The sequence below is a fragment of the Zosterops lateralis genome (assembly GCF_965231275.1).
Source record: "Zosterops lateralis genome assembly, chromosome: 4".
NCBI classification, from domain to species: Eukaryota; Metazoa; Chordata; class Aves; order Passeriformes; family Zosteropidae; genus Zosterops; species Zosterops lateralis.
In genome coordinates this window covers 24,968,710-24,982,494 of record NC_139765.1, presented here as the reverse complement: position 1 = coordinate 24,982,494, position 13,785 = coordinate 24,968,710, and the positions used below count along the sequence as shown (strand labels likewise).

Sequence of the window (13,785 nt, the reverse complement as noted above, 5' to 3'; positions counted from 1 at the left end):
AGCAGGGAATAACTTGTGGACAATAACAAAAGAGAAACCAATACAATCAGATTATAGGCCAAGCAAAACACTTTCATATATATATATATATACACATATATATTTACACACTACACACTTTTTTTTTTAAAGGTTTATCCATGTGTTGACTCTGAGAACTAGAGTGGTTCTAACCTCAGTATTGTAGCGATGCTGATAAAGCAAAAGGGATGCCACCAACAGCCATCCAGAGCACAGCAAGGCATCCTCAGATGACAGATAGGCAGGTCTGCAAGGAGGGGACCACAGCCAGGTGCATTCCAAAATCTTCTGCAGGAGTTCTAGCAAGGATACGTTGGAGAGCAGCACAGCCACTGCTGCATGGGAGAAACATAATTGAAGAGAATGATGGGATGGCACAGGTTAAACCAGCGTAAGAGAAGTGCATAACGCGTAAGAATACAGAGCACACCCCTGCTGCAGTGAGGTGGTCATCTGAGTAAGGCTGTCCAGCTACTGGTATTCATCTCCCAAAGCTCAAGCAACTGCTTAGCCAGCTAATCAGCTAAAAACACAGCAGGAAGGTCAGGTACAGCTGTTCCCTAGCATTTAATTTTTTCAGCTATGACCATACCAGGATATTTCAAGCTAGGCATCTAAGGCCCACTGCTGTGTTTATGAACAAGAAAAATACAGTGATTCTGTCTTTCAGCAGCCAATTCTTGAATCATCAGAAGGCAGCAAAACCAAACCAAACTCCTCAATCTAAGAAACCTCATCCAAAGTACAAAATGGTCTTTAATTATAATGCTGTGTCTGGATGGGGAAACATCCACCTTACCTGCTTGAGACAGTTAGAACACAGTCTCTGATTGTCAAGCTACCACCTCACTGAAATTAACTTAGCAATCAGTACAGTCTTCCCTCACCTCTCTGTTGACTGCAAGGTGTTGTTTGATGAAGGCTCCAGTACAGAAAATTCAAGGATGGCTGCAGGAGGTCAGTGTCCCTTGGCCTGCATTTCCCACAGAGATTACTGACTGGAAACAAGAGAACATGTGTAACAAGGACACCAACTTAGCAGAGTACCTCAGCACATGAAAGAAGTCAGTCAGTGGGGAGGGAATTCAGACAAAGTGAAAATAAACAGAGCATAGTTGTGCTGGTTTTGCACTGATTGAAGAAATCTGTGGCAAAAACCACAGTGACCGACTTTAAATGTTGACAGCCTGATTAACCAATTCAATATGGGCACACACCTCTGGACTACACAGGTTAAAAATTAAGAGAAATCCTGGAAAAAGTCCTCTTTCCTTCTGGAAAAGAGGTAAGAGGGGCTGTCAGGGCTGGTCCCGCCCCGCTGCGTGGCCCCCGGGCCGGGCCCGGTGACTGCCGGGCAGGGGGACCGGAGGAGAGAACGCCACGTCCCAGCCGGGTCGGGCCTCCAGCGGCCGTGAACATCCTGCTGCTAAAGCTGCCCCACACCAGAGCCCTGGCTGAGGGAGGGGCCCAGCCGGCCAGAGATCCCGGCCCAGCCCGGGCACGGCCCGAATTTACCACCTACGGCCGCTGCCCGAGGGGAAAAAATTATATCATGACCCTCCGCAGACCTGGGAGAATGTTAACTCTTTCTTTGCACAGATGAAACTTGCAAAGCACTAATCCCTCTTGAGTGAGAGAAAGGATAAAGACATGTAGAGAGACAATATGAAGACATGAAAGTCAGTGAAGGAAGAGTCACATCTTAGATGGAAAGAGAAGATGCCTTGGTTTTAGGCTTTTTTTGCAGATATGAGCAGAGGTATTTGTGGTGGACTAAGCAAATATTGAAGTAACTGTAATCTTATGAGAAGTTTGAACAGAAAGAGAGAGATGAGATGAAGATGAAGCTCTGCCCCCAGGAAGAAGAAAAATATCTCTCTTCCTAGAGATGAAAAAAACACTTTGCTTTTGAACAGTTCATCTTTAAAATGGTACCCCAGGAGTTTTGACATCACCCATAAACCCAGCTGTGGGAAAACTGCATGATATGGGAGGGACTTCACAAATGCAGATTCCCGGGCAGCTGCTCTTGTGGGAATTAAAAAGGCCACAAGAGAACTGTTCTTGTCTTGTGGGAAGTTCCATGGCAGACCAAAAGAGACTTCTCTCTCTGAGAGAACTGATGAAAGACTATTTTATAGGAGGTAAACTGACCTAGAGTTCCAAGTTTTGTCTCTGTACGTTGTCCGTGAGAAAAGAAAGTTGTGGGAGAGGGGAAGTGTTCTGAAGGTTTTATTCTGATTGTCTTTTTTTTTTTCTTTCTTGCAGTTGTGTTAATAAACCTGTCTTTATACCCTTTTAAATTTTGAGCCTGCTTTGCTTTTCTCCTAATCCTATCTCACAGCAGGAAAAGAGTAAAAACTTCTACTAGGCACTCAAACCACTACACATAATTCGGGAAACAGAAATTGGGGAACCTGAAACTACTACAATGGTACAGACACAGCAACAGGCATCTGCCCTACAGTGTTTGCTTTAGAGTGGACAGTGCAGTGGAGGATGATAACAGAGTGGGGGAATTGAATAGTGTATATAAGAGGGCATATATCACATCAGGCAGTAATGAATCCAAGAGGAATGGACTTTAGGCTGTCTGTTACCACAGAAAAAAAAAAAAAGCAAACCCTGCAGTGTGAGTTATCTGTTTCCACAGTGTGAGTTTGATTCTGGTACTAGAACACACATAAACAATAATGTGACTGTCTCTCACAGTGACCAGACTGGGGAAAGCCATGGAAACCTGTGCTCCTCCACTCTCACCAACTTTGCTCACACTAGGAGTAAAATGTCATGTTTGTTGTAAGCACCAAACACTAAGCAACAATGTTTAGTAAGAGCTGGGGGGGAAGGGGGGGAAGGGGGGGGGGCGGGAATCCAGGATTGCAGGGTTCAGTAAAACTGTCATTGGAGATCTTTTGAAGAGCTTACAATTTGAGTAAGCAATTCTTAAAAAACACACATCAACACGCCCCTTCCATCTAAGAGGTCTCATTAGAGAAGAGTGTCTTGCACATCCACCCCTAGAGAACACAGTCTGGAGGCCAAGGTGGGAAAAAATGGGGTGGCTGGGGTATGGAGAGAGTTGTGCAGAAAAATACAAAGCAGAAAGCAAGAGCAAAAGGAGCTTGTGACTACTGGGAGAAGCTGAGCTGTGTTCTAAAATCACAGCAGCTAAAAAGGCTGGGATAAAGAGGCCGTGGTTCTTCCATGTCCCCAGTTCCCTTGGCTAATGAATGTCTGAGAAATGCCGCTTCTTTACAAGGGCAATACAGACAGGCCTGAGACATGAAACACTTCAAATTGAAGGGGATAGTCCTTCAAAGTCTGCTGGAGAGACCAATTTTTCTGAGCAGGGAAGAGATGAGAGGATGGATCAGCTGAATTTTCCTTCTAGTATCTATTCTTTTTTTTCACAGCCTATACGAACCTCCAATAGCCAAGTAAGAAGGCAGAAATCACCAAGTAAGGATCACCAGACAAGACAGCAGGTTATGGTATGATAAAGAAACACAGCTTGCTCTTCTGTCTTTGGGGTGGAGTGGGCAAGCTCTGCAGTTGGTTGGGAGCCATATACTCTGGATTCACATTCCAAGGAAAGCCCAGTTTCACTGGTTCCTGATAGCTGATTAACAGGACATGACTGTGGCCTGAACCCCACAAGACTATTATAGTGAGGATGGACAGGAAAGGATAATTCAGGAAGCATACCAGCCATGTGGTCATGTGCCAAACCAACAACAGTCTCTGACCCTGAAATCTTGTCATGGTCAGGGAAATACTTTGGCCACTTTGTGAGGTTTCAGACAAAAAAATGTATTGTAAAAGCAGGAGGAAGAGAACCTGGGTTTTGTTAACTGAATTAGTTACCACAACTCTTTACAATGCTCTGGCTATGAATGTATCTCAAAGCAACCATTACTATAATGCAAGGTCAATCTTCTCTCAAAGGACAAAGAGCAAGTGCCTATCCTCTTATGGAACAATTAACAAACACTTCCCTGGGAGAAGATGGATGCATACTCTCACCCTGGTGAAGCAGCTTGAAGTCTGTGCTGTCCAGCTCCCTTATGCCGTTGCTCCGCAGCTGCACCAGGAAAAGAAGGCTCAGCAAAACAGGCAGGTTCCTGTTAGCTAAGAAGGGCACAGACAGCTTAGCTTGTCAGTGAACTACAAACTGTTATACCTTAAAGTGTGCCAGGAATTGTTGATTTTCTGGCTCCGGAATAAGGACACACACACACAGAGCCCTAACTTTATTCTCATCTCTACAGTCCCCCCTGGATCAGGTCCCCTTTCTGCCACTCTGGTTTGGCCTGAATCCTGCCAACACCATTTTAGGAGCAACTAAAGAAGGGGGGGAAAAGAGGCTGGGGTCATTTACACCCATCATGAGCCATGTAGGGAGCATGTTCCTCACACTTTGATACTGCTAATAAGCTAAAAGTCATTAGCTCTTTCTAGACAGTGCTCTTCCTGCCCACTTGACTATCACTGTCACACTTTTGACAGCAGCCCAGCTGCACAGCATTTGTTCCCCTCCATCTTGTGAGACTGGAAAAATGCTGTCCATCAGGGCAGGGCAGAGATGGAAGTGAGAACCCTGTACAGCAGGCCTGTATGTAAGGAAAATGGGGCTACTTAGACCACAGGGGAATCCTCTTTCTACTATTCCCTTTCTTGCAATGCTGTAAACATGCAAAGATTTTGTATTGTGTACAGTCATACCTACTATCTCCTCCAGTAAACGTTTTCACAAAGGCTCATGAGTTTTCAGTTTTGAGGCGGAAACATTTATGGGTGTCTTTAATGTTAACATATTCCTGATGGAGTCCCACTGTTGGGGCTCTTTCCTGCCTAAAAGCAGGCTGCTGTTTGAAAAGGGATGCAGATCCCCTGGACTTGACTGCCCCAGGCCTCACAGAGAGTTGTCTGTGTGCTGGGAGCCAAGGAAGTCTGTCTCCAAAATACATCTAGTGTTTGACTTTCTGGATGGGTTGCCAGGATGTCAGTTAACAAGTTCAAGATGCAATATAAAGAAGAGCTACACATATTACCAGAAGCTAGTAGAAAGGCTCAAATCTTGCAAAAGCTCCTCTAACTCAGTGTCCTACCCCCATCACCAGTGGTTTGGAGTGGTAAGTCTGACTCCCACTATAGGAACTGGATACTTTGCCTCCCCACAGCTCCCCGCATCCATAGATCAGCAATAGAGGGACACAAATTCAAATGTGCACAATTCCAAACAAGTTCAGATCTAGCAGATCTTGTAGCTTCATGCTCTACCATGCTCCTGCTTTCAGTGCCCCTCCTCTTCTCCAGCCTACTGACTTTGCTGGAGGTAAGGCAAAAACACTTTCCTTCTTCTTGTCTCCATCCCAACTGCTGCACAACAAAACACTTGAAACAGAGCAAAGCTGTTAAAAGCATCAGTGGCCCCCTCAGGAACAAGTAACAGTTGTGCCAAGTCCCTATCCTAAAGGAGCCAAGGACATCCTAGCACTGCTCACTCTTTCAGTTCAAGCTCACAGACTACTTTGCACATCACCTTTCATAGTGGGACAACAGTTCCAGCATCACAGATAGGGCTAGTAAGGAAAACAGGGGTTTCCTCCAGTCACTGCCTTGCTACCTTTGAGAGATTTAACAGACTTATAAGATCTGGTGATACCACAGTCCCTGTTAGGGAATCAATATAATGAATTATTCAATCCTTGCTCCTGGTATTTTTGTCCTGGGAACCGTGTATGCTCAGGCACACCCAGCTGTTTTGCACAAAGAGGCAAAAGGAGGTTGTCTTTCAGCCACCAGTTGGGCCCCTATTCAAACAGAAAGATTTACCAGCACAGCTCTCCATCTGAACACTGATAGCAGTATACAAGAACTTGCCTTGGTCTAACAATCAGTTTGAAAGCCAGAACAACCTAAATTAGAAAAAAGGCTCTCACTTCAAAATGAATCTCCGAAAAGGAAACTAAGTACAGTTCTGTCCATAAATTTCCTCATGCAGGTAAGTAATGAAGCCACATCAGCAAACAAAAAAAGTTCAAAACCACTTTATCCCAGACTGTGTCCCTACAGCTAGTTGATCTTACAGCAAGACCAAGTCACAAAGGTGGGGTCACCTTGTAGGGTGGCTGAGCTGCTCTCTACCAGCAGTTGCTGCAGAATCTGTAAAAATCGGCTCCGAAGGAGGTCACAGACAAGGACATCCTCATTTCTTTCCAGGAAGGTCTTTAGAGTCATTAACACCTTCCAAGCCACTTCCACAGAGCTTGAGCAGACCAGGTCCTGCAAAGGAAGAAACACACACATTACCTTTCTACCCTGATTAGGCAGAAGTCACCACTATTTAATACCATTATGCTAATCTGGTGCCTTGGGAAACAGCCTAATAAAGCACCATTCAGATTAAGTATGTCCTGATTATTTTAAATAGAGAAATAGAGAACTGAATAAAGCAGGTGGTCTCATGTCTGTTAGGCACCTCTGAGTAATATCCCATTTAAAGAATGATTTGGCTCTGTAAGTGTAAGGGTAACATACATTTAAGGTCACAGTTCTAGACAAGTGAGACCTAAACAAAAGAATAGAATCTCTGGCACCTCTGCTCGCCTTGTTGTTTTGAAAAATCAGCTTGCATATTAAAGATTCTTGCCTAAAATCAAGCTTATGAGTCTGTCCATAGTTCCTAACTTTCAAAAGGCCTTGTAGGTGCAGTAGTAACATAACTAAACTGCATAAAACATACATAAGCTGGGCAAGCAATCAATCACAGGAAAAGGAAGAGTCATGTACACAGCTCACAAGCCTGCCTCTTGACTATGGGGCTCTGTCTGGAGTCTCTGAGCTGAATCCCACGGCCAGTAGCCTTAATTTGGGCATAGTCTTCATGTTAAGGTGTATATCATTAAATTCACTTGCACAGCATGTACAGAGGCAGTTGTATAATTATCAGACAGAAAATGTCTGCTAGTGCTGACATAATATGACCATCTCAACATGTATTAGGTCAGCACTACCTTTCCTCTCTTCCTGCAGTAGTCCCAGCTACTGCATTGCAAATGGTAGAGTTGAAGAGGTAAACAGGAGACTGGTCTCATCAACTGAGCCTAAAGCCTGCCTGGACAGCTTGCTGCCTCTCCCAGCTGCTTTCCCCTATCACACAGCAGTCATTCATCTAGACTTCAATGATGCAGAGGAAATGGTTGTGGGATCCTGTACCCAAGGAAAGCAAATAAGGTAAGAACAGGCTGTCTATGCCAGGAAAAGCTCTCTAGTTCTGAGCCGAATTCCTGCCTCTACCAGAGACCTTCATGAATGAAGGGCAAGGAGATATCTGCACAATCATCTCTACTGACACAGATCTGCTCCATATGACATTCAGGAAGGTAATCTAATGTCTCCATTGTCTGAGAGAGCACCTCAGACCTGGAGCATGGAGAAGACAAGTGGGACAGTGTCTCATCATGACTACATTCACCCCTGATGAACACACACAGCACAAAATGACATGAACCAATGGCCACAGCCTTCCTGGTTCTGGCAAATGCACCACTGTGTTAATAGATTCCTTCCTTGACCCAGAAGGTCAAGGTCACAGATGAAGTCACTAACCATCTGTTATATCTAATCCAGACAATTATTTAAAGCAGATAAGCCATCCTTGGAAGAACATTGATTTTTGTTTCACTGTACTATGCAGAGGCCTTTCCACTCTACTAGTGCATTATGAGGCTTAGGTTATTAATCTCATAAGTTTTCTTTACATCTGAATATATTTATCCTTGCCTATTGCACTGTTTTATTAGTTCATCTAAATTCAGATTAATTATGCTCTTCCACAACTGAAAGGTGAATTCTCAAAGCCTGTGATTCATTACAACTCACTTTAAAGACTGGAACAGAGCTAAATGAATTTATTTCTGCAAGAGCACATGGCAAGACAGGAAAGAGTAAGCAGGAATGTTGTACCGTTCAGGGAAGGGAGACACTGTTTATGTTTTGCTTATTGACAGACGTGTTTCAGTTTATGGAGTGACAGGTTCCAGAACTACTGCCAAAGATAACAGTGTGGACAAGCCTCATGGGACACTTCACCTCCTTAATTTGTCCTGATATGTAAACTCATTGATCACTTTTACTAATGCTCTGCAATGGTATCAAATGCCTGGATGTTGTTACCTATTCTGTAACTGTGTCCCAACTGTGAAAGAACTGCCCTCCTGTCAGTCATTTCAGTAACCTCAGATATTAAAACTTACTCTTAGATCAGAAGAAATACGTTCTGTAATGCCCAGTGGATTCCCACTCAGAATCAAGCCTTGCTTCCCCATACGTCTCTATCATCTGCTGACATGGGTTTCCCTTTTCAATGATAGTTTATTTTAATTTCTCTAATAGACTGGAGAAGAAATATCACAACTCTTAGCTTTTGCCCTTACAGGCAAATCTCATATTCTTCAGTGGAAAAGTTAGCAAATATTTACTGTGTGACTGGCTCAACAGTCATGGGACAAGAGGCCACTGATGGGGAGGGGTGACAGGAAGGTGAGAGCAGTGGAAGTGAGACATCAGGACACAGATTGTTTCATGATTACATGGGTTTACAGCTCATTTCACCAGCTAAAGGCAAACACGCTAGCCTGCTACTTCAAGGCCCCTTTCTCTCCTGCACTGATTAATTTTCCCTGACACAAGACTTTTATGTTATCTTTTAAAAGCAATAAAACATGTTATCTGCAGTCCTGAAAACTCAAGAGTACTTCAAAATTCTCTGACAAGAGTCTCCAGTTAAAACCAGATAAAATGAAAACCTCAAGCAAACAGAAAGGTGTGCCCTCAAGACCTGTTCTCTGCACGTTGCTTTTTCAAAGTTCTTGCTCATCATACGCTTCTCATCTATCAGTAGTAAAGCACTGCTGTCAAATTTGCAAAACAACTTCTTCAAGGGCTGGCACTGAAGAATCTGAAGTACCCAGCTGTGAACCTCGATAGAGGAAGGAATGGAGTTTTTCATGGCATACATCAGCAGGACCCTTCAGCTCCCTCTCCAGCCAACTCTCAGAGGATCCCTTCCTGTCACAGTAGATGGATGGCAGAGAAAGTGGTAACACACACACACTGCCGTTTTCCACATAAGCCTTCCCTGGCGGATGGAAGTCTGTGTATACACACATGGCCCCTTCTATCAAAATCACAACATCACTAAAAGATTTAAGAACCAAAAAGCCCCCCCAAATTAAGGCCAGGATAGCAGCCCATCGTTGTGAAAGCCACATACCAGTAAAATAAGCAAAATGCTGGAATTGCTCTTCAGTATGGGAAGCAAAGGATCAGCACTGTTCAGCTGATTGGTTGTGCCAAAATCAGCTTCTTCAGCCTCAGTCCGCTTGCAGTCTTCCCAGGAAAACCAGAGCTGGAGAACTTGGTGTCCAAATCTCCCCATAAGTTCAGGGTAGCGCAGGAAGAAATTCAGCAGGAGAGGACAATGGACATAAACCAAGCTCAGATCTGGAAGATTATCCAGGATCCTTCTCATGGTAGACAAAGACCTCTGATAAGAGGGAAAGGGGAAGTGGGACAGAGAACAAAAAAAGCACTAATACTGAAGCCATGAGACTTTACTGTGAGAAACAGTCTGTCTGCCTTTTCAGCCAGACAATCAAACACATCAGCTAAACATCATTTTGTGAAGCCCATTTGCATCACACAAGCTAAGAAACTCGTAGGCTTTATACAGAGCTCAAAGCTGTGCAGCAGCAAAGAGCCATATGGGAACACTAGAAAGACTGCTGCAGAGGATGGAAATGTGTTTGGGAGACCAAAGCCATAAAATGTATTATATTCTGTATGTGAATTCACAGTCTATCCAACGCAATTACACTTCCCACATATACACAAGTTTATTCTGTCAAATCTATATTCCCCTGTGGATTTTCATAGTTAACTTTCCAGAGTGTAGATGCACTGCACTACAGTGCAGTGCACTGCTTCACTCATTCACTGCTCACCACCTATGCCAAAATACCTTCTACAACAAGGTTGATGTGAGTGGGGAGAAACCTTAGTTTCAACAAAAAGGTTCCAAGAGATAGGAATGAAATCTTTTACCATGTCCAGGGCTTTGCCTTTGTCCTGACAGACAGCAAGGAGGTAAAGTGCAGCTCTGAGTATGTGTGGAGGGGGACAGTCTCCATGGTCCTGTGCTGATAGGAGAAAATTTCTTACAGCTAGAAATAATTCTGCATCTGGAATAAACCTGCATTGAAGGAGATTAGAGTGGAAACAGTAACAATAGATATGCTTTTCCCATCAATACATGATATATAATGGCCACATATCCACTTGCTTTTTATATTCTTGGCTCACCTGTCCCCGAAGGTGTAGGCAAAATATAAGAGTAGTATGAGACAATGCTGGTGACTGCAAAGAGACTGATCCAAAAAGAAAGGCTCAGGGGGTTCAGACAGGAGGAGAAGGCTTTCAGCAATGGTGTAGTTTAAATGAGGCAGACCCTTCTGCAGGAGCTCAGACATCTCTTGCTCTAGAAATAAAAATATAAGCAGGCAGGAAATTATGAGCAATGTCAATGGAACAACTCCACAGTCTGCATACATCAAGCATACATCTATGATTCAGCAGCAATAGTGGTGTGAGGCCTGTTTTAACAGAGTTGGCTTTAAGGATGAAAACAACACTTCTCTTTGAGATTCTGAGCCCTTTGCTGATAGTGCCTGTATGGTGACCAACCACTGCTAATGGGAAAAGTGGCTTTTTTGATGTAGAAACTTCCATCTCATTTGTTCGGAACTTACCTATTATGGAAAGTTACAGTATAGACAGGAAAGCTTTATAGAATATGCCAGAGGGAAAAATTTAGCTTGATATGCATATGAGTGACTATGTGACAAGTAATTTTGTTTCAATTAAGCATGCACAGCTCTGCTAATAAATGCTCCCATGTAAACAAAACCATAGGCAGATGAAATGCATTCTTTCCAGGTGGAGTCCTAAACTTTCAAAAGGCATTTTCTGAGTGTTTTCTGTGCTGGTCCTTGCTAGACCAGCTTAAAAACAAGCTGGGGAAAAAATTTCTCAGTCAAGCTATGTGTGTCTTCCTTTCCCTTCTCATTTGTCCTTTTCTAATTTTTTTTTTCACCTGTTGCCTAAGCAGAGGGTGGCAAGGCCTCAAACTAAATGAAGCAATCTTTCTCTTTCCCCAAACTTGCCTTCCTGTGAAGAAGTTCTCCTCTTTTCTATGGCTGAGTGAAGGTTCAGGCATAAGCTGCAGAGGAAGCTGGAACAGGTGTGATTCAGGACAGGATTACTGTGAAGAAGAGCAGAAAGAGACAGTAAAGAAGGCTAGAAATATCCTCTTCCTACTTCTGATATCACACACTGTCTGCCAGAACCTCATTTTACTGAATGATCACACACAAGCACCTGCCTCATCACAAGAAGACTCTAGGAGCCAACCTAGGCTTCCTGGAAAATGATGAATTTCCAATGGACTGACTGGCAGCTCACAGATGTGGTGGGTATATGCAGTGACAACAGTGAACATGTTCATACCTTGGGACAATGTGAATACAGTGGGGTACTCTCACAACCAGAGAATGGGAGGTGTTTAAGAATAACAATACATGATTCCACTGGCAAATAACATAAATTTTTTAGCAATGACATTGCCAGAGATGAACACTGAAGGATGCCAAAATATTAACTTAAAGGGTAAGAACAGCTATTTCCAGGTATTTCCCTCTTTCCAACCATTTCCTTGCAGAACAGGACACAACCAGACATCTGTAACACACCATCCTTGGCACAGCACAGTGCTCAATTCAGAGACCTAGATCACCACACACCATTCACAGCCACAAATGCCCCCACTCAAAGTTCCACACTAGTAAACTGGACTAGGAGTGCTGTGTGTTTTGTTTACTTTTTAAATGAGGTACAGCCACAAGAACGAGGAGATAACACACTTCTGCAGACCCACAGGGAATCTCCCCAAATACTCCTCAACCTAGAAATCATAGCCTCTACTACAGGAGATCCTTTGCAATGCCTGCTACAGAAGTTATCCTCCTCCCTTCATTTCTAATACTTTATCACACTATGAGGAACAACAACAGTGGTAGTATATGCCTAGGAAACCAGAGCTCAGATGGAACTGATGCTACTGGTACTTCTCTTCAGAACACTAACTGATCAGATTATTCCAAAGTCAGGCCGCTTTATCTCTATCTGTGTAACTCAGGACAGAGCACAGAATTCTCACAATGCTGTGTAAATCCATCCGCCCCCTACCAAACTGCTTCTCCCACATCAAGCTCTTCCATTGTCAGAAAGCATTTACATTTTTCAGTAAGACACAACCATTCTTGAGTCTTTCAGCTGCTCATCTTGCCTAATCAGGTGTATTACATAAGGCATGATCTACTTTCCAATCTGGAAATTTTTGGCTCACTTACAATGCACACGTCACAACGTCACAATACCTCTGTACAGAGCAAAATCTGGCCTTCAGCTCCAGTGTCAGTCGGATGAAGGATGAGGATGCTAGACAGAAAGCAAGACAGAAATGTTAAAGAAGCACAGAATATGTATGATGAGAAAAAGAGTAGGCAGGTCCCATAATCACCCACCCCCACACACCTTCATACAAGACTGGTGAAGAGGGCAGGCCATTTCAGTAAGAATACATATATTAGGCTTTCTCTCAGAAAGTAAACTACTCCAAGTTTGGGTATGAGAAGAGTATCTGAGATTCATTTGTTTTCTCAGGAGGAGAAGTGAAGATTTGCCAGATTCACATGTTTAGAACAAAGGAATTGTCTACATCACCTCTCTGAGGTGTGAAGAATAAGGCATACATAGACTAAACTATGATTTCTATATAGTAAAATCCCACCAACAATTCCAGCATAATCCCTGTCTACAGGAACAGCCAATTCGATTCTGAATTATTCCAGAGGGAAGGATAAAGCTGATGCAACATTCTTATCCAAAATAAAACCTGTCCCATCATCATTGGGACCAAATAACTTTTCCATCCTGCTGAACATGACTATGCACTCTATTCTTATTCATATAAACATGTAATAGAATCCTCCACATAAATTCTCAATGTTAGGCTCATTGCCTCAGTAATACGCAGCTGCAGCAAGTTCCACCAGTTAAGAGCATGGAGAACATGATCCCACAATACCCTCATACCCAGCTTCTTGGAGAACTTATTCCGCATGCTTGGCACCACTGTGAAGAGGGTATTGAGTGTCGAGATGAAAACCTCTGTCACGGATGGGCTGACAGCCCTTTCCAGATAGCTCTGTGGAAGGACAAATAGATCAGGTGCACAAGAGGCTACAAACACTGAAGGTAGCAGCTTCCTTCCTGCCTGCCCAGAAAGTCAGGTTTCTAAATCCAAGCAAATAGAGTAGCAGTTCTTTTACCAAAATGCCTGGCAGCAGAGCATGCTCAGAGAGCACTTTGAACGCAACTTACACTTCCCTCTGCCCGCGCTGTGAGCTGTGCTGGTAACTCTGCTAGACATCACATCAGACAAGAATCTTCTTCTGGATTTCAGCAGGCAATGTTAGGCCTTAATGCACAGTGACTGACATTACTGCCCACATTGCCCAGGAAGTTACTGCTCTTACAGGTCAGATGGTTAATTCTCCTATACAACATAGGACATATGTTTAAGCACAGCTGACTTCAGCTGCACTTAACACCTGTGCTTTAGCATTTCACAGAACAGTG

The 13,785-nt window shown here is 43.5% G+C and overlaps 1 protein-coding gene across 1 annotated transcript in view; it reads right to left on the bottom strand.

The window, feature by feature from the left end:
- LOC310908338 (coiled-coil domain-containing protein 134-like) overlaps window positions 1-13,785 on the bottom strand; it is a 47,470-nt gene that overhangs the window by 17,066 nt on the left and 16,619 nt on the right. The window contains exons 14-23 of the mRNA XM_083859253.1: window positions 13,240-13,351; window positions 12,522-12,582; window positions 11,250-11,347; window positions 10,390-10,564; window positions 10,132-10,279; window positions 9,302-9,574; window positions 6,144-6,309; window positions 4,048-4,152; window positions 909-1,019; window positions 175-356 (exon numbers count right to left, since the gene is read on the bottom strand). Of these exons, the coding sequence (XP_083715379.1) occupies window positions 175-356; window positions 909-1,019; window positions 4,048-4,152; window positions 6,144-6,309; window positions 9,302-9,574; window positions 10,132-10,279; window positions 10,390-10,564; window positions 11,250-11,347; window positions 12,522-12,582; window positions 13,240-13,351 (1,431 nt within the window). The remainder of the gene's footprint in view (window positions 1-174; window positions 357-908; window positions 1,020-4,047; window positions 4,153-6,143; window positions 6,310-9,301; window positions 9,575-10,131; window positions 10,280-10,389; window positions 10,565-11,249; window positions 11,348-12,521; window positions 12,583-13,239; window positions 13,352-13,785) is intronic.